This window comes from Necator americanus, chromosome IV, assembly GCF_031761385.1.
Source record: "Necator americanus strain Aroian chromosome IV, whole genome shotgun sequence".
NCBI classification, from domain to species: Eukaryota; Metazoa; Nematoda; class Chromadorea; order Rhabditida; family Ancylostomatidae; genus Necator; species Necator americanus.
This window is the reverse complement of record NC_087374.1, coordinates 6,378,028-6,399,202: the sequence shown is the minus strand read 5'-3', so window position 1 is coordinate 6,399,202 and position 21,175 is coordinate 6,378,028. Positions and strand designations below refer to the sequence as shown.

The 21,175-nt window shown below is 39.9% G+C and overlaps 1 protein-coding gene across 3 annotated transcripts; it reads right to left on the bottom strand.

The window, feature by feature from the left end:
- RB195_000510 (uncharacterized protein) lies at positions 1-20,529 on the bottom strand (the record flags this gene model as incomplete). 3 transcript variants are annotated; one of them, XM_064196901.1, is made up of 21 exons in its annotated part: positions 1-120; positions 1,883-1,983; positions 2,190-2,260; positions 3,237-3,387; positions 3,502-3,634; positions 4,832-4,957; positions 5,055-5,144; positions 10,970-10,990; positions 11,043-11,135; positions 11,311-11,406; positions 12,909-12,992; positions 13,695-13,787; positions 14,613-14,700; positions 14,767-14,875; positions 15,395-15,476; positions 16,189-16,284; positions 16,347-16,523; positions 17,165-17,254; positions 18,885-18,952; positions 19,029-19,095; positions 20,443-20,529. In XM_064196901.1, 21 exons carry the CDS (start codon positions 20,527-20,529, stop codon positions 1-3), a joined length of 2,043 nt encoding a protein of 680 aa, XP_064052780.1. The 3 variants fall into 3 exon arrangements, with proteins under 3 accessions (XP_064052780.1, XP_064052782.1, XP_064052781.1); XM_064196900.1 differs by lacking the exons at positions 13,695-13,787; positions 14,613-14,700; positions 14,767-14,875; ... (5 more) ...; positions 19,029-19,095; positions 20,443-20,529 and adding an exon at positions 8,272-8,330 and having other exon boundaries at positions 10,970-11,135; positions 12,909-12,998; XM_064196899.1 differs by lacking the exons at positions 1-120; positions 1,883-1,983; positions 2,190-2,260; ... (6 more) ...; positions 11,311-11,406; positions 12,909-12,992 and having other exon boundaries at positions 13,626-13,787.
- Positions 20,530-21,175: the final 646 nt, after the last annotated feature.

Genomic DNA, 21,175 nt, shown 5'->3' with positions numbered 1-21,175 from the left:
TTACAAATGATGCTTGTTTTCGTGGATTATTCGATGTTCTCCAGCTGCTCCATCAGTGTGTGGCTCAGAGTGCTCACTGGTTAGCTCCAGCTCTTCACGGGAAAGCTGACATCGGTATATCTTAACAAAAAAAAATTCAAGTTCAACCAAAAATAGATTTGTTTGAACGACACCATGGTTTTGAGATTTAGCTGACTAGAGCCACATCTGATTTGAATTGCCCTCTAAGAGAAGGAATCTTTCGCTCACAATTGTCTGCAATTGTTTCAAATTTGACAACACGTATATAATATTTAATCATCATACTCCTTTACTCTTCTACACAAGTTGAACCACTGACACTGGCAAAGAAAAGAAACTTAGGGCAGAGAGGACGACATCATCAGTTACCAATAGTTTCGAATCAATACATAGTTAATAAATCAAGGGTATACAGGGTATAATTAAGGGTATAAATAATTCTGTGCTTTTATCTCATAGTACCAATGTTACTCGCAATTTCGAACCTATTTTAGAAAATACGCTAAACCTTGGGAGGTAGAAGAGACTCGATCTTGAACGAATTAGCACCCATCTATGTAGTAGTGTTTATTGCGCTCATCTAAGCCACGCTTTAGTCTAGTTTCGCCTGAAAGGTTGTGTACTTGATAAGTATAGTTGTCGTAATCGTTAAGATCGTTAATTAAGATCAGTTAAGAACAAAAGGTCCAAGATAGCTCAAAAATGATTGCAATTGGTGCTAACGACTGAAATTGCTGCTTTGGTCAAAGACATCACTTTGGATTCCGTCAAAGAAGTTCCTAAAAACAAGGCGAAGTTTCATCTTTTTCCATAAAAAAAGATTTCTTGAAATTCTTCAGAAAATTCATCACGAAAACGGAGTGTTTGGAACACTTGTGAATTTCTGATGATCTGTTGTATACAGATCCACGCAAGCTTTGATCTGCTCAAAAAACACATCCTCGGAACCGTGATGAAAGAGCCAGCCTCATTATTAAGGTACAGTGTTACATAATAATAGAACTAATAGAATTTTTAGACGAGGAGACACAAAAAAAAGATAAATAAAATATAACATGTAACATTTCATCTTGCCCTATAAATAAAATAAATAGGGCACGACGAAATGCGAGAAGAGCGACGAAAAGAAAGATGGTGTATGAATGGTTGTTTGAAAAAAAAAAACTCTTAACATCAGAAAATGTCAGATTTTATTCTCTGTTTCGAAGCCGCAACGACGATGACTTAACTAAACCTATCACAAAATTTCACACTACTACAACCGCTATGCAATAATCATTACAAAGCTCAAAATTTTGGAAAGGAGTCAGCTTTAAGTTCTTTTTATGTTGTTTTATTTTTCTGGAAATTTTCTACGTTTCCACTTCATTTCCATTTTTTACGTTTTTTTTTCACTTTCTACGTTGGTGTGTTGCTACCTCTTTGTTCTTTGAACGCTCCCTGAAACCAACCCAATCACGTAATTGCGATACAAACTCGCCGCACGACATAAGTGATGTGCTGATGAGCGAACATGGCTTAATGGTCTAAACTAGCCTAAAACGTCCCTGCTCTGACCTACCGACAGCCTCTTCTGCAGGCACTTATTCGGCTGCACATAATCGGCCCAGGGTACCTAACGACCCCTCCCCAAGAGTAATGGTGCACATGTAGTGTCGGTCGACTGTTTACACATCTCTACCTCAGTAACTTTGGGGCCTATGTAGGCCGAGAGGCCTATGTAAATATCTAAAACGACGTAAATTGCAATAAAAACTAGTCAGGTATACCGTTGTTAGGAATCAATCCACAAACTAGTCTAAAATATAATATGTAAGGTAAAGTGAAGAAAAATAAATTAAGATACCAAACAATGACTCACTAAATATGTGACAAGAGTAATAACAATAAGTCCAGCCAGGCAACTCCCAACAATCACAGGAACCATATCTGTAGCGTGTTGGTCACGGGGACATGTCTCGGCTGAAAAAAAAGTTGTGTCAGAAAACCTTGCTTCTCAACTTATCTCAAGATCAAACCGCACCATTAAAGATAATTAACTGTGGAGAATGTTTAGAAAAAAAGAAAGAAAAGAAAGAAAACAAAACAATACCCAAAACTATCTTTAGGAGAAATCTATTAACACAAGACCGTAAAAACCCGTTGCTACACTGTCACTCACCACTCACCTGGATCGAATTTATTCGTTACTGGAATTGAGAGCTTGAATGCTTCCACTTGCAAGTACGTGAGCTTGAATCTGTAATCGCTCAATACCCGTAGCCACAGGAATTGGCCAAGAAAACATGTCCATAATTTAACCAAAACATATACCTTTCTTATGTTTCATTAGAGGAATACACAGATTAGCTGACGCATTTATAACATTCTATCGGTATTAGGATTTGGAAATGTTGTTTAAAAAAGCTGTATAAGGTTCTCTTTTTTCTTTTCTGATAAATTTTTATTTTTTCGACATAGGATGTGTGAAAAAAAGCGAATGTCGTATCAGAAAACGGTCTTTCGCCGCATCTCACTCTTGCAAGATGTGGGACACCACAATAAATAGATTTACCCCATTGTGATGTCATTTCGGGTCATTTTTCACCTATGGTACCTTACCATGGAAGTTTTATTTCTTTGATTTCGTTCATTAGTATTACTTCGCTTCGTTAATAATTCGGAAGTCTAAGGACACGAAGAAGTTACAGAAATGATAGCAACTCATTCTTGATGCAATAAAGACGACAAAGTCCCTGACGTATCAATCTCCTGGGGTCCACTAACGGGTTTTTACTGCTGTTAGGGGATCGGTGAGGTTTCAGAATGCGCGTTGGGGTATACTACTTAATTACTTGCTGCAATAGAAAACAAAAAGCAAATATCTCATAAGCAAGAGTACAACACTCCAGTCTTATCACGGGCAAACGAAAGATCCAAGCAAAAGACTCGGAGGAGTATCGTAGTTTAACCGAAGCCGTCCGTCACGGATCGGAATATAAGACGTATAAATCAACAATTTTCGTGCAACTGGACCTAAACTGAAACGGCTGGTGCAAGAAAACCTTTCTTAGAACCGGCCCCTTGCAAGAATGACTTCCTTGATATGTGAGATCCAACCAATAATAGCAGAACATTTGTTTCCCACTTTTCCACTTTCGAATTCCAAAGAACGTTGAAGAAAACTCAGACCTGTGGATCAGACAGGTTAACTTGCAAACACACAAAGAACTTACGAAGCTAAAGGACCTTGTTTTGAGTCCTTGTTAATCCAAAATTTCTGCTCTGAAGTGCAAGCATAGGAGGTATTGAGGTGAGCGAATACGGCGTTGGAAATGTCCGGAAGGTTCGTGAGATCAACTGGTTGTACGTAATTATACACAGTATCTATAAAATCGTTAAGCTAGAAAGAAGTATTCTAGGAACTTTTATGAGAACTTCCCTTGCTGGACAAGTGAAGAAAGAAATGAATTTATTAGCGAAGAGATACAACAAAGGTACCTGGGGCATTTTTAATGGTCGTTTTTGTTGCAGGATAATCCGCAGTGACATTGACTTGATACAGTACGAACTGATTATGCACTTTCAAGCGGTCATCCTTTGTGAAAGCGAATCGAATATTCCATCCAGGATACTTAAACAATAAATAGTGTGACAAATGAAGCTGACCCTACATGATCTTTATGGCTCATCTTCAATGCTGCTGTTATAGATTTGGTTAACCAAATTAACTGAAATATGTCATAGGTGTTCTGCAACCGAGAGCTCGAGTTATGTGTAGTCGGGTCGAAACGACATGAAGCACGGACAATCGCGTAAGCGGCTGCTCTTGAAGCGGTGCGGTGGAGGGAGCAGTTGGAATCGAGGTGGGACCATGGCGAACTGCAGAGATGGGTGGCAGTAGCGAGAACTCTTACACGATCCCAAGTGCTACACACCACTGCGCCGCTTCGAACGCAGCCGCTTACGCAACCGTTCGTGCTTCTTGTCGTTCTGATCCAACATACATCACTTATGAGCATCACGTCTTATAGGTCATATTAACCATCATTTAAGTACCTGTGTTGATGTATGTCGTTTCTAAAATCGGAGCATAACAAATAAAATAAAGGGAATGACAAAGGAGTATATGTGTGATGATGTACGTTAGGGGGCAACACGGTGAAACTGCAGCTATAGCCATGAAGGTTTACTTTCAATATCTCCCGAATTTTCAGCCCAATTCCTTTGGAACTATTTCGTAGCCCCACTGCACCACTAACGCGGTGGAACTAGCGGTCGCGGTCGCGTCAGGATCCGCTCATGTCTCATGGTTGAAAAGATGAATGGAACTAGCAACCATCCCGGCTCCATCGCAACCGCTACCTCCACCGCATCGCCTATAACGTAGTTACACACAAATTCATCATGCTTCACGTAGTCTTGTCTATGATATACTAGAGCGCAATAATTTCCAGAGGAGCGCTTCGGAGTTTTTCGAGTAGTGTGAAGTAAGTTTGTAAAAGTAGCGAGAAACATATGCAGTTAATAACTCTGAAAATTCCGGAATTTGCAAATTTGTAGTCACAGAGGCCCCATGCAAAATATGTATTCATTTTCTCTTCAGTAATTGGAAAAAGAACAGAGGTTTTAGCAAGTATGTGATAAAACCTCATTAACGGGGAAAAAACGAAAGGAACGGAAGATTTTCCAAACGTAGTTCTATTCACACATACACAAAACAAAGAAAAACAAATAAAAAAAACAAAAAAAGGGTGTGGTGGGTCTATTTGTTGTAGATGAGTGTAAAAGATGGAATAAAATATAAGAAAACTAGGAAAAACCTACCTACATGGTCAAGATTGATGTGCAGCACTTGACTCAGAATAGGCTGATTCCCCACGTACAATACTTTATTACAGGAACTCAGATCTTCGTTCACGGTGGACGTTGGCAATACGTGCACAACCGCGTCTTCCTTAAAGTTGAAGTTTGAGCTTGACAAAACCCCACGCACACTTCTACATTCGAAATGAAAATTTCAGAAGAAAATAGATAAAAAAAATCAATAAAACCTCTTTGCCAGTACTGTCCGTATATGTCAAGTACAAGTCAATCTGGCCTGTGAATGCGATGCATGGATATGGAGGGAATTGAACAGGGAACTGGAAAAAATGTCTAATTAGTTTTATTGTGGAGTTCTATTCTATAGTCGGGTCAAAACAACATGATGCTCGGTGCAATTGCACCATAAACCGCGTTTGAAGCGACGCGGTGAAGCTAGCAGGTGGGATCGATGTGGGACCATCGTAAGCTGAAGAGATAGGCGGTTCTATCAAGGGTCCCCCGTCGGTCCCAGCCGTTACACTCCACCTCACCGCTTCGAGTCCAGCTGCCTTTTGACTCGACTATATCTATACTGCCAATAAACATTCCACTGGGCAACAGTAATGATCAAAAAAGATGCGAAAACCCTTAGTCTCTAGCAATCAATAAGTATTCTGTTGCATTGATCCAGAACTGTAGTCATAACATAACATAGTCATAACATCATTGCAAAAAGCGAAGGAGGGCAAGAACACAGTAGTACTCATCTAATGACTTCGGATAATCATAGAATTCACTCCCAAGCAAAAGTCGAAATGTAACCACCGGAAAGGTTCAACCGTTCTCTTGCCTTGAAACCTCGGCAGATTCTGTCTGTGTTTTCTAATAGTGTGCCTACGAGGTTTTTTAGATGGAACTTTTGCCTGAAACCTCCAGATACTTTTGGTGTCATGTATGTTGTTATGGACATGCAGACTACACAGTGTTGCATATTTCGAAGCGTTTTATATTTGACGAGCTTTACTTGGATTTCTTTATTCTTTTCATTTATTACGACTTATTGGGTAAAATGTGGGTGGGGGGAGGGGGGATGTTAGGGGGAAGGGCACTCAGTGGACGCCCTTATTTCTCGATGCTCTAACTTACTTTTTTTTTTCTCTTAGTAGCTTAGTTTTCATGTCATAGATCCTCAAAGACTGATGCTTAGGACTTAGGGCCCCAACTGATTTGATTATTTGCAACGAGAAATAAAAGCGCTACTGAGTGATCTCCACTACGTTTTACGATTTATTTGCGTTTACTACGTTTACGTTTGCTCTCTTTCATTCACTTTACCAGTTTAATTTGAACAATTTCAAGAGTTCCACTTAGTTCCCTGTTGTATTTATGTGGAAATAAAGCAGCGTTCGGATTCTTGTACACCGACTTTCGCGCGGGTTCGGATTCTATACGCTTGGTGTGATTTTTAATAAGGATGGTTAAACCGTTTTAGCAAAACTAATTACGAATATTATCATTACTGAGGCAAAAGTAGTAACCAGATGTCAGAGGAGCAACAGTACATTTGTCTTTGAAAGAGAAGAAAACATGAACATGAAGGGACTGGCGTGAACGAACGGAACACGTAAGCAGAAGTACATCAGAAGGAGAAGAAGGCAAAAAGTAGCAGATATTCACGCATCAAACCGAAAATATAGAAAATCGCGAGCACAACAAAGCAAAAAATAAGCAAATCGTGGAGAAACGGAGCGGCTCAAAGGTCACAGGCGAGGTTACCCTCAATCGATTGCTGATGAGCGAACTCGTTCACTCTTTCTTCGACTATTCCCACGGTAACGTTTCGCTAACTATACACGGATCAAAACGATATGTAGCTCAGTGCAGCTCCGTAAGCGGCGGTGCTCGAAGCGACGCGGTTGAAAAAGCGTTTGGAATCGAGGTGGGACCATCGCGAGCTGCAGAGAAGAATGGTGCTAGCAACGGTCATCACGCGATCCTAGCAGCACTTTCTGCCGCACGGCTTTGGACGCAGCCACTTACGCAATTGCACAAAGTTTCATGTCACTTTGAACAGAGTATACTGTGGAAGCGACATCTTTTTGTTAGCATCAGATTGCCAACAATAAACTTGTCTTTTGGCCATGATAGTGACTTGATCTCCGTGTAACTCCGTTCTGAAGAGGATCTTAGAAATTCTGAAGGCCAGCGAACATCAATTAGAAGTCCTTAGCAGCTATAGTTGGGTCAAAACTACACGAGGCACGGACATTTGCGCAAGCGGCTGCGCTCGAAGCGGCTGCGCGGTGGAGCGTAGCGGTTGGGATCACGTAAGGACCCTCGCTACCGCCATCCACCTCCGCAGTTCGCCATAGTCCCACCTCGATTCCAACCGCTGTCTCCACTGCACCGCTTCGGACGCAGCCGCATACGCAATTGTCCTTACTTCATGTCGTTTTGACCCGACTATATTTATGCATGCCAAAATTTGCATACAACACACCAAAGCGGAACTCAGATTATACGCTACCCCTCGCTTAAAGTTCTGATCGATCGATCGATTTTACCGATTTCATTGATTTGGGGACATTTTACTCCAGATGCGGTGAAACATCCGCAGTTACGGTTTTACCACACACCACCGACCACAACTATGATGGACGCCCGAACACGGCGATTCATCGACTTGTCATTTCCTCGTTTAATCTCCCTATACTTAATAAAACCTCAGCCGTAGATGCCCTCATGTACCGTTATTATAGATATGGGAGACGAAAACTGCGTAGAAGTTGGTCAATTTGTGATGCCGAGAGCCGTAATGTGGAAAAGGTGAATAAACTTAGCCTGTATCAAACGTTATAAACGTTCGTAAAAATTGATTAGATTGGTACTTTAACGCAGAGAGATTGCCGCAGGGCAGGGTGGACTTGTTAAGTGATCCGCTAGAAGGTGTTTATCAGAAAATATGAACGAAAATGTGCAAATAAATATAACATAAAATACAGAAAAATAGAACATATAGTCGGGTCAATACGACATGAAACACGAGTGTAGTCGCGGTGCACTTGCGTACGCGCTCCAAACGGCGCGGCTGAGGCAGCAATTGAAACCGAGTTGGGACCGTCGCAAACTGCAGCGATTGGTGGTGCCAGCAAGGATTTCACCACATTCTTAGCCGCTACGCTCCACCGAAGCGCCTTGAGACAAGCAGTGTACGCAATTGCGTACGTGCCTCATGTCGTTTTGACCCTACCCTATACATGCGGGATACAAATTGCTTAAAATGACTTATATGGCCTTGCTATTCCTTTTCTATAACTTCCTAAATAGTTGAAAAGAAGCTGGAAATCTATAGATTTTCATATAACCGCCCTCACGAGGACCTATCTAAATGGCGTAGCATATTCTTAAACGAAGGAAATTGTTCAAATGATCAACAACAGATAACTACAATTCAAATAAACAAACCTGCCAATATCCTTTGTAGTTTGTGCTACTACCACCAGCATAAACTTCACCCAGAATTCCTGAAAATATTGGGAATCTGACAATCCTGTTCATATTTTATTCATTGCTACGGAACTGAAGCTCGGTGTAGTTGCGTAAACTGCTGCGTTCAAAGCGGCGTGGTAGGGTGTGGAGATCGAGGGGAAGCCCTCGTTGGCACCACTCGTCGCTGAAGCTAACGACGGTCCCACCTTGATCATAACCGCCACGCTCCACCGCGCCACTTAGAGCGGAGCAGCTTTCGCAACTGCACCGCGCTTCAGAGCTTTTGCCCCTAACATACTAACTTTAAACCTGATTGCCTAACTCATATCAACCTCTCACATTGTAGTAGAAAGAATTGTAAAGAAAAGAGAGCATTTTTGAGCAAATCTTAAGCCGTAAACCGTTGATCTTCCATCACCAAGTAGACATAACTCTTCGCAGCAGAGTATTACTTCAAAGATGTAGAAATAAGCACGCTTTAGTATCTTCTAACCATATTGAGCAAAAAAACTTGTGAGAGAGTGATCCAATTGTAAGTTCCTGTCAACAAGAAAAATTGAGAAGAATTCAACTGATTTCACCAAACAATATGTTCGTCATATAGATCGAGCACAGGCAAAGTCAAATAAGGAATTTTCTGTGCTAATTCTTGTACTATTGAAATTGACTAATTATGTTCTTTAGTATTAACGCTGTAAATGGGCTATATTATTTGGAAAGCTGGAAAGAGGCTCTCGCTGTCCAGGACCTGCTACGGTTCTGTTTAGGACCGGCAGCACAAATCGCATTCACGAAACCCTGATCAATTTATACTCGGAAACTCATCGTAAAGTCCATGTTTAGGTCTCGCGACGAAGTTCCGAATGTCTATCTTTCACCGCTGCCATTTTATTTCATATTTATTTCATAGAAAGCATATGAATCTCAGGGCTGCCACTGGTTTTGATGGGCACTGTTCCTTAAAGGCTTCACCTCACCGGTCTGAGGTGGTACGGATTTCAGGTGGAGTATTCGTATACAGGATAGTAGATTGTGGAAAGAAGGATGATTCCGTCCATTTCTTCCTAGTGGCCGTAAAAAACGGCCCGGAAGCGTTCCGGCGCGCTATTCTCTACAGCGAGTTCGATCGGAGTGTTTTTCATAATTCCCATTGTGTACTGCGCCTTTTCACAAACTTCTCGGAGCTCTTTACCTCTTGTTTTTCATAATTTCTATACTTTTTTGTATAATAGTCCATGAATAGGATAACGTAGTCTTAGCAAAGTCCTCTATTAGTTTCATTTCTTGTTTTGCTACTAGAGAATTACTATGATTTTTATTTGTTTCTATGACTTTTGTTTAATTTCCAAGGATTCAGTTCCTCCTCTCCTTCGTTTCTTCGTGTGACTATCCATTATTGGGGCTTTCATAATCGTACTAAAATCCCAAAATGCGACCTAAAAGACGCTAACTGCGGACAAGACTAGTCCTATTTGCTTTTATCAACGTGTTGCAGCGGGGTGAGGTCACAACCCCTCACCCCGCTGCAACACGTTTTACGCTGTCATTACATCCCGAACCCTATCTACCACTACAGATAACCTGGAATAGAAATTTGGGCAACTCCCTCTTTCTTTCTTAAGTAAGGAATTACCTTTTTGAACAAAGAGCACATTACTATTACATTATATAACCAGATTTAGGAAATTAGGGGAGCACTAAGCACAGATATGTTGTTGTTTGTGTTTGTTTATCGTCTGAACACCTTCTGTAGGGTGATGAAGCAAATGATAGAAGAAATTGCTACTGGCTTTGACTTTTCCAGGCTCTAACGAAGGCGATAACGCCGGAACGTTAGCTGTTAATAAAGGAAGGTCAATACTTATCTTGGCTACAGCTCAAACAAAACAAAAAAAAGCTACGTATTCAACATGCCAAGATTTAAGGACACCAGTACGTGTGCACCACTTGAAGAACACATTTTTTAGAAGTTAATTTCCATTCGTTTTAAGAGCAGAGACGAACTATCACTACGAATATGAGTTTTAAAAAAGCTGAATAAAAGTACTAACCAAGTACTGCATAAATGATCAACATTTCCCTCATCCGGAAAGAAGACCAAGGTTCTGCAAATCATTTTAGAAAAAAAAAACATTTCACGATATATCCTGAGACTTCTGAAGTATGATGAAGGGGATGTTGTGGATTGTGCGGTCAGATTCAAGGAATAGAAGAGGTTTTAAGACATTGATAGATAGACTGGACATTGTAAATAACTGGAGATTTAAAGGAGGCATAATGTTGAACCTTTAGCAGCTTGAAGTGTTCCCTTATCGGTAACGTCATTACAATCAGTGGTGACGTCCTATTATCGCTCACAACGATGAAATTAACGAGCCTATTCCACCGGCATATTACAAATGGCACTGATACAAAGACTTCTGAAAAATAATGAAAGGGATATTTATGTGTGAAAATCTACTTCTTTGGGTATTCAACAGTTTTACTCATCTTATCCTCGAATTTCTTAAAATTTCCTCTCCTTGATGTCCAAATTCAACTCCATTTTAATTTTTTGACGCGATTTCAATACAAGGAAGAACATGGAATGCACGACAACTTTATACAGCTACATGAATATTTTCTAACAAATAAAAAAAAACAATTTAGTGAGGCATTGCTTCGCCAAATTTACCCAGATGAGCAGAGGATTTTGCTGGAATGAGCTTTTCGTTATGTACATAGGATTCACAAGGATAACACCATACGGACAGGTCCGCAAGCGAAAGCACCATAGCATGATCGGGTTCGGCAAGGTAATGCATGAGAGCGTGTTCGGACACATAACGTCCGCAATGTGTCTGAACAGTAATTAATAGATGTCCTTATTTATTTACCTAATCATGTACACCAATGATGCAACAGAAAAGAAAAAGAAAAGAAGAAAACACTTCATCTGAGTAAGAAAAAAAAATGGAAAAAAGGGAAAATTAAAAAATGGAATTCAATTTAAATAGAAAGAATAGTAATGCACACCTTGTAGCACGTAAGGCACACCCATATTTCAGCTGGAGTTTGGCACGTGTTACAGACAGATTTCACATCGATTCCAGTACTGGGTAACTCTCTTGTCTAAAAAATTAAACTCTCTGATCCTATACGAATGTATCTTACCTGTTAATAGCAGAAATATTCCGAATAAAGCTAAGTAGTACTTAAGAAAATACAATACAAAAGATGTTAAAATAGAAGTTCTCTAACAATTGATTTTGCCCGAGTGCTACCGTATTGCTGATGGGAAGTGGTAAGTTTTTAAGGAAGACTATCATCGCAATATCATCGTGATCGATAATGACGCACGAAATACTGTGCGGAGGTGTTGTAATCGTTGAGTACGGTAGATATCTCTGGACAAAGTAAATCGAAATTTTAGAATCAGCACATCCCGAAATCTTTAAGATGAATAATTGACTACAGCGTCATTTTTTATTTGATAGTAGTCGAAGGTCAACAAGAACATATTCGTTCTTTGGAGAGAATGTTCAGAGAAATTCTTGATTTTGAGTTCTTTCCACTAGTAGGTGTTATTAGAGCCGTTGTTTTCGTGAACGACGGCAACGAAACTCCCAGCAAATTCACTAGAAGGAACACCAGAACCTAAAACCTAACTGAAGAATACATCACTTTATAAAAATAGACCTGACTAACCGAAACGCACCGTGTTAACCAGCGGAGAAATTACACGACCTACACTTGTGCGAGTAGCGAAATCCACTTCAGTGAGGGAAGGAGCGAGGGAGGGGGGCTTCGCTATCATATTTTCGAAAAGCGTAGCGTTATTAGGTGAACTGATGTCTCTGGCACACCGGAAGGATCTGATTCCTGGACTTGCAGAGAGTACTTGTCAAGGGTACCTACGTTTTCATCCCTTTCGGTTACTATCCCTATACTATCTCCGTATTGCTGCTTCTGGAAAGTTTCTCACATATGGAGCAGGCAGCGACATACAAGAAGAATACAAGAAGAAGTGTTGAAGTCATCTCTGCCTTATCTGAAAAAAGCAATTACGGAGCGTTGACTCATCGATAAAGAATGAGCAGCGAGCTGGTTCGAAAACAACCGAGAGCGACGCATTGGTAGAGGAATTTGGAAGTCTAGAAAAGAAATGGAATTCTTTTGGATCCTAGAATTCTTAATTGTGTCTTCTCGCCTCCTGGTGCTCTAAGAACGTCGAATATCGCCGATTGTGAATTATCACCGATTTTTCATTGAGGCAGCTGAGCAGAATTACAGTAGATTAAAATTACTAATTATAGTAATGATCTGACCTTATGAGCATATTTTACACAACTGCTTGATATCGGATGATAACCCATGAAAACCGACTTTTTAAGGGAAATATCAAATTTTGATCCACCATTCGTATTCGTGGAGTATTTTACAACTGATGTCTTAGAGAAATGACATTAGAACGCTATAAGTTTAGGAATTTGCTAATCCTTACCTTTCAAATACACCATAACCTTAAACCAGAAATCGACCAAAAACATTGCTCCGATTTTCTCATTATTGACTATTTACTTTATGATATCATCATTGACTACTTATTGATTTTATTGACATGCGAAATGAACCTGATCCAGATGAGGACACGTTGGCAGAGGAACGACCGCATGAAGGCCTTCGGCATTGTCGCACGGCTCTGAGCTGCTTCCTTGCTGCATAACTTCATAAATGCAGTTCTACGTTAATTGTAATCGAACTGTCGGGCTCCAGGTAAATGTGAACACCCAGAAGACTGAACTATCTAAATTTATTGAAATTAATTTCTCGTTTAACCCTTTGACGACAGCGCGGCTCAACGGTGAAGTGTGATTTTTTCGTCGCGTGGGACAATGCCACCCGCCGAGACAGCCGCACACCTCTCGACGATTATTTTTCATGATTTCCTAATTTCCTCAAGTTTTTTTTGTACTTAATGGGTTTGCTATCTTTGAACGTAATACAAATAAAGCTTGTAAAAGTCGATTAATGCGAAAAATAAGTACCAAATACCAAAAACATGTGCTTTCGTCAATGGGTTAAACAAAAAGAAATCATTCAAACAAGAAAATGTAAAAAAAAAAACTCAAGAAAAGCGTATCCGCACAAAGCGTATCCCAGTTATCTACAATGCACATCACAGGAGTTCCATGAAATTTTATTTGGTATGGACAAAGCTATATGTACAAACGCAATATACATATACATACATTATCACACAAAAATGTTTTAATAGAACATCGAATCGCACAGCACGAGTAAATTGGAATGGATTATTAGTTTAGACGAGGTAGTAAATTTTTGTATCATCACAATTTCAAATTTTCCATTTCTTTTTCAACTGCATTCATAGCTGCAATTCGTGGAGATCTCCGTACAGATGTGAGAATGACAGGTTCACGATCAACTGGATCACGTTGAGGCGTCTTCTGCTTCGACGTCTCTGCGGGGGTCTTCTGCTCGATACACTTCTGATACAATATGGCGGTGACAATGTGCTCCGATAGAGGTCAAAGCACAAGCCGAAAACAATACAGTGGTTTTAAAGAAGTAATTACCAACTATTTACATCATCTATGATGCAAGGATTTTAAAGGTTACCCATTTTAAAGTCACATCACACTTATATTCGTTACTTCATTCACAATCTTTCTATTACGTACAGGAAAGCTACAGTCTCCAAAGCTATTCCCATCACTAATATTGCAATCTTAACTTGCACCATCTTCCTACATTTCTAAAATCCACTCTTTTGGCAAAAGAAGAAGTACAAACATAGGTCAAAGTAAAAAAATATCGCATTCTTAATTTGGGTAAACAGCCGAATAGGGACCCCATAAAGCTCAAGGACAGCATACCATGGATCTGACCTGGTATGGGTTTCTCATGGAAAGTTTCTATACGGGGTCGTAGATTGCGGAAAACCACATGGTTCCGCTCATTTCTCCGCGATCGTTGTAAGAAACGGCATGGGAATCGCTTTATTTCCTACGATGCGCGTTAGAACGCGCCTGTATGTACACGTTCCGTTCCACTTAGCAGTCTATTCATTACTTTAATTTGATTTTTCCTTACGTAACAGCTCTAGTTCCTTATTAAACCTCGAAGGCTCACCCGTTGATGCTGCGGCTCGGCTTCGGGGCCGTTTTTTTTTACAGCGACTACGGAGAGATGAGCAGAACCACCTGGTTTTCCGCAGTCTACGACCCCGTATGAGAGCTTTCCATAGGAAAACCATACCACGGCAGGTTCGTGGTATGCTGCCTTTCCCAGAAACGATCAGAAGGAAAACTCACTTGAAATCCTTTTAGACAATTCCAGTACGGCTCGTGAGTGGCGGCCGCTCCTCGGATGCTGTCCCATACCTTGCTCTGAAGTCGTTTTCTGTAAATAAGGTATAGAGATGACGTTGATGAATACTATGGAATCGACAAAATTCTTAGAACTCACTTATATGGCGTGCATTCCGATGCAGATCTGTAGGATTTTCTAAGTGATCCTTCAATCATTGTTTCACATACAGCACTTGCGCATTCAGCGATTGAGTTCAGATTATATCCTGTAAAAAAAAACTCTAGTAAAAACGCAAATTTTCGTTTCGTAGCTGCGTGTTCGATTCCAGCACAAACTCCATATGGTTTAATTGATTTCACTCTTCCTCTTCCTTTTCACTCTTTCCGTACGTAACATTTCTAGACTATTAACGACAACTTTCAAATAAACTAACTAACTAACTCTTTACCTAACTTTTTTATACTCAATTCTCTTTTTCCTCCTTCATAGGAAATCTCAAACAAAACATCAGTTCACATCAAGTAGTTCAATTCATAAGGTTTGGGACGTCAGCTTCTGACGAAGATTATTTGTTACGTCATGATTTAAACATGGACCATATGGACATGTATATAAAGTTTTTTAAATGCGCACTTGGTGAACACGATGCTAACAATGTCAAAAGCCGATATCCGGAATATTATAGAACAAGTTTCACGTGGTTAAATAAGACAAAATAAAATCTGCCTTAGCCTTATCAAATAACACTGCAGAAATAGTATATATGTCTTTTTGCAGAGCTCACCTCCTTCGAGCACAGCGATGAGGCGGCCGCCAGCTAGGCTCATCAAATGATAGGTCATTAAAGCGTAAGTATCAGCGTTCACCTAAAAAAAGTTAAGATACCCGAGATTTGAAGAGGCATACGTAATCCTTTATATGGCTCATAAAGTCCAGAAAGTGTTTTTGCAGACCATGCATGTAGTCCAATACGTAATCTTATTATATAACCCTTCTTATAGCCCAATATAAAGAAAATGCGTAGATGACACCGGAGTCAGACATGAGGCTGGTTACCGTTGATCGAGGAACACTGTTTAGAGAAAATGTTGACAGTGGACGCGAAATTTTGGAAGATATCGATTAATTAATTGAAACTCTAACTAACAAGAATAAAGGAAAAATTTCTGGCGCTAATCAATCCGCTTAGGATGCGCCCTCACGTTCACTTCAATTCAGAATCGTTTGAGGTTTACGAACGTGTAACTGGCCTATACAATGACTTGCGGGGGCTAGCCGTTTAGTGTTTAGATCCTCCTAGACAAGCCTAGGGCGGATTCGAACCTCCAACAAGAGACAAATTAAAATAACTAATATGCACAAGACTAAAACCCATGCTTCGTAAATGCCTGATTACTTCACCTATCCAGTTTGGATTGTAAATTATTGCCATTGTGAAATGAAAAAAAGTATTAGAATACAACAAAAAAAAATCCAGAAAGATCGGAAGCAGATAAAATAACGGAAAGTTCTTAACTGCGCTTAATCTATATTATCGACATACTGTCATGTCATCTTTAGAAAGAAAACAAAACGTACACTGCATTCACCAAGTGGATCTCCTACAGCGGCGTCAAATCCTGCTGAGATAAGAACCAAGTCCGGAGAGAAATCATACGCTATCGGCATAATTATCTAAATTTTTTCAATGACAAGAGTAATTTGCCGCAGAGTAAACTACAGCTTTAAATTCATACCTTAGAAAATGCTGCCCGATAAGCGTCATCACCAATCTTAACAGCATTCCACGGTATATTTACGGAGTAACCTCGACCGTCGCCTTCTCCAACGTTCACGTAATCCTTAGGTTCACCCATTGGATAAAACATCCCATCGTCATGTCGATGAATCGACATATACAAGACGCGATTATCCTGTAAGTTAGAAGGATACCAAGGAAGAACGTAATAAAAGGGAAAAATGGGAAAATGTAAGGATCACTGTAAACCACATTTACGATATGAACGTATGATATTATTATTTATTATTCATAAAGAAATTTATAAGGGTTTAGCGACTAGAAATTAGTGAAAGGAACACTCGTACAAATTTTACAAACAAATTGGATGTGAGTTGGAGATAGATGATATGTGTACAAAATAAGGAATGTATAATAACAAGAAAAACAAAGTAAACAAATAAATAACAGTACAAAATAAATAATAACAAAGTAAGAAATATATGTAAAAAAATTACAAGCAAATATACAAATATATTTGCTAATATATAATATAATAAATATAGCAAATATATAATAAAGTATTAAGAAATCATGATATATGTACAGAACATGTATTTCCAATTTTGAAGTTTTTTCCCCGCGCTTTTTTTCCGGAGAGTGCGAAAAAAGTCGAAATATACATTTGACAAAGGAAAACGCTAAAGTTTTGCCTTACAAAGTATTCACAAATTTCCAAGGACTTTACAAAATTTTATTTTCGCAGGAGTTGAAAAAGCACACACCTACCCCCACTAATAACAACCAATAGAAAACAAAGGAAATTAAGAAACTCACCTCCCAGAAAATTTCCTGAGTTCCGTTCCCATGATGAACATCCCAGTCAAAGATGAGCACGCGGCTCAAACCGTATTTATCGATGGCGTACTGAACAATAGCGCACTTACAATCTTATGGAGAGTATTGTGATCACAAATTAACAATATTACACGCAATTTTCGAAAAAGGAGAACTCAGTTTATGTTTTCAAGGCACAGAAAAATCTTAACGAAATATAAGCCAGAATGAAGCAATTTTCTTTTCACTACGCACAAACAATAAGGTCAAGCTTAGAAGAGCGAATACTCAGATGGGTTGTTTTCAGCGACCGTGCAGGTCCTAATGCTGATTTCGTTCGGTTTTCCTTAGCAGTCGTCACACAAGAACCTTCTAAGTTTTATGAGTGACGTTGATGTCGACCCTCAGCCATATCCGGGGCTAGGTCGAACGGATGGAACAATTTCCTAACATTGGTATTGTGTTTGGTGACCGGAAAACATCTTCAGTGAGAGGGAATTAGCTTCCTGGACGTGTCAGCAACGTCTCTACTACAGACATCGTAGCGCTGGAAATAAAGGGGGGGGGGGATGGAGGTCATGGTCTGTCAACTGATCCGTACAGAGGAGACACTGTAATCCGCAAGAGGATGGTCTGAAAGGATTCTTTCACTATCACGAATCCTACTTCCATTCCGGTAAGGGATTTCATTATCCACTGTACCACAGCCGTGAGCAGCTTCGTCGATACGATATCGTCTTGTCGTACTCTCTTTCTAATGGACATGGAGATAGGGTGGTGGAAAACCTTGAGCGTAGTGGGCCAACGATCGCAGCAACTGCCTAACGTCCTCCTGTTACTATTCTGACAAATTCAAGGTTGTTTATGAGGGTTGGCTTCATCCAACGTCGTTGGTATGGGCGTGAAAATGATCTCCACGAATGATTCAAAAACGAAACGCTGAACAAGCACAGTTGCGCAGTAACAAGTTTAACAAGCAGCAGTGGAAGGTCCCTTCGGTCACCTTTCGTAGATAAGAACGGTTCGCAAAGATCTCCACCGGTCTAAGATCTTTTCCTTCTGATAGGACTCATACGTGCCGCTAGAAATACATGATAAGAGTAGCTACTAGCCCGAAAAAAAATGACTTAAGTTCAGTACCGGAGGCTGCGCTCGAAAAGAGAACTTCTCGGTGCGGATCAGCACCTCCAGCCCCTCATGAAATGTGTCCAACATGAGTTCATCGTAGGCTAAAGTTGGCAAACAGCCATTGACAAAGCATTGGATTTTTGGCTGAGGGAACTGTTCTTGGGTTGTAAGTGCAAACTCTGAAATAGTTTTCAGAGCGAGCTCCTCTCGTCTTGGTCCTTCATCATAGGGGGTCAGGCTCGAAATATATAAGATGAAAGAATTCTTGTGAAGGTATTTACGAATGGTAGATGAGCAAGATCATCGTAAACGCAAATTCAATGAAGATTTTCTTTGCAAAACGGCGGCCATTTCTGTGCTGATTGCAAATTTACGTAGGCCGAAAGTAGATTTTAATCCTGCACTTTTGAAAAATCTCATTTCTCAGGAAGAGATAGCACAGCCCAAAAAGTAGTGCCTTTTTTTTAAACATTGGAATCCAAAAATTTCTGCCTTAATCACGCACCTCGTAGAGACGATAAGTTGCAAAGAAAACTTGTAAGTTAGTGAGCTTTTATTTTTTGAACATCAACAAATCTGATCAAAGAGTCACCTGGGCTGCCAATGCGACGTTGTTGAATATACAAAAACCGCTCGGTTCAGCAACACCAGCATGATGTCCTAAATTAATTAGAATGAGCGCCGATTATGGAATGACATACCTGTGCAGTGATGACATCAGAAAAAAAAAACTAACCTGGAGGTCTTACTAGAGCAAAGGCATTACGCTCTCCAACACCTGCGGTCAGCACATGATCAACGCACTGGAATGATAAATAAATAAAAATAATATCAAAAAATAACATCATGATTTAGGACGAGAAAAAAGAGCTGACCACTTTAGATTTCACTTTTTAACGAAGTTAGGAGACAGAAAGGGTTGACCATATGTTCACTCTCTACCAAAATGAAAGAATTGACCATTCAGGAGATTTTTAAATAATAAAATAAATTCAATAGAGGAAAAAATGGATATCGTAAAACTCTAAAGTATAAGTTCTATGAAGTCTCCAGATGAGATTTGAGAAAAGTACTCGTAGTTTTCGTTGCAGGCCATAACCGAAACGATACTGATGGCCTCCAACTCTCTAGTGGAATGTGCGCGAAGACCAAGGAAGAAAATGGTGGTGGTCGATAGATAAATTGATACTTCCATACTAAAAGTGATCTCTGTTAGTAGAATGCGCCAATCTCAAATTTTTTGGATGGAAATTAGGTGAGTGTGGCATCGTCACCAATCGGTGATTATCGATCGGACGCTATGACATGTTCGCTGGATGATAAATGGATAACACAAAAGGAAACAGAACAGCTTTGAAAAAATGCATTCAACAATATTTTCATATCATGAGAAATACGAAGTATAGGCAATCCATAGTTAATATTTTTTTGGTTCACCGAAGAAAAAAACTTCCAAAAAGTGATCTGTGTTTCTTATGAAAAAAAGCTAAATATTTCTTTACACTCCATTCTTAATGGAAGTGAAGTTGGCACTAAAAAACCTAGATTACCTGTGTCAGAAAGACATTCAACGTTCAATGGCATAGAGATATTAGAATATATATACATATATGTAAAATTTGACTTCTCTATATATAATAATAAAAACACTTAAAAACCTCAAATAACCATATCACAAAAGAAGTCCACAGATTTCTAAAAATTCAGGAAGTTTGAAAGTTTCCTGCATATGCAAAGTTATGATCAGCAAATGTAAAGGCATCAGCCGATAAAATTTTCACTACCCCCGTGGCAACAGAAGGAAGAACATCAATATGTTGAGAATTGTCGATAATTGATAATTACAATTGTCTGAAGGTATTGTATTGCCACAATTACTAATGTCCGCGGTCAGCACTTTGAAGCTTATAGGTAAGCCTTCATCACATTTCACAGAGCTTAAGTGGTAGATTTGGAGCAAAATTGCAAAAAAAAGTAACATCGATAGCTATGGAGAGCATTGAGCAGCAAACAAATATATTTGTGATCACCATTGCCGATTTCCTCCACCGTACTACAAAAAGAGAAATCCAATAATCGCTTATGGTGATGTTCCACAACCTCTTCGCTGTTCGACTCGCTCCTCATCGCTTATTACAGCAGTGTTCAACCTGATGCTTCTTTCTCCATTCAAATGTTGCCTTATTCGTTTCGTCGTACGTTACATTCCGATATTCCGCCCGTGTAATGTACCACATGGGCGGGTGTAGCGCAGTCGGTAAGAGGTTACACTGCCTGCGCGATCGATCGGAGGTTCGAGTCCGCCCTGGTGCTCACCACCAAGCCTCTAATCCCTCCGGGACCGACAGATCAGTACCAGACTTGAGTGGGAGGGCAAAAACACTTATCTGACACATCGGCTAGCCACGCAAGTCATTGCATAGGCCAGTTACACTTTCGCAAACCTCAAACCATTCTGAATTGAAGTGAAAGTGGGGGCGCAACTCAAGCGGACTGATTAACTCCATACAGTTTATTTTTCTTTAATGCACGAAAGGGTTATGGAGAACGAGGAGCATACCAAGGGGTGCAGTGGATCGGTCTAATAACGGAAGTTTGAGGAATACATGATCTCTGAGTGTACTTTGAAATTCGAGAACACACGGACATACGTATAAATGAGCGCTTTACATATTATAGTATGGTGTTGAGCAACGAGGGGAAAAGTGTTCTGCTGCAAACACGAGGCTCTTACTTCTGATTTTGGCTAGGGGAATATTTAGCGGGTTTTCTACATCACGTTCATACGAGACGCTCATAATTCATGTACGACTCGACTAAGTTGTTTTCTTCGTCAATCGCAGGCTTATACCTTCTAATGCCACTAGCGTGCCTCATTATGGC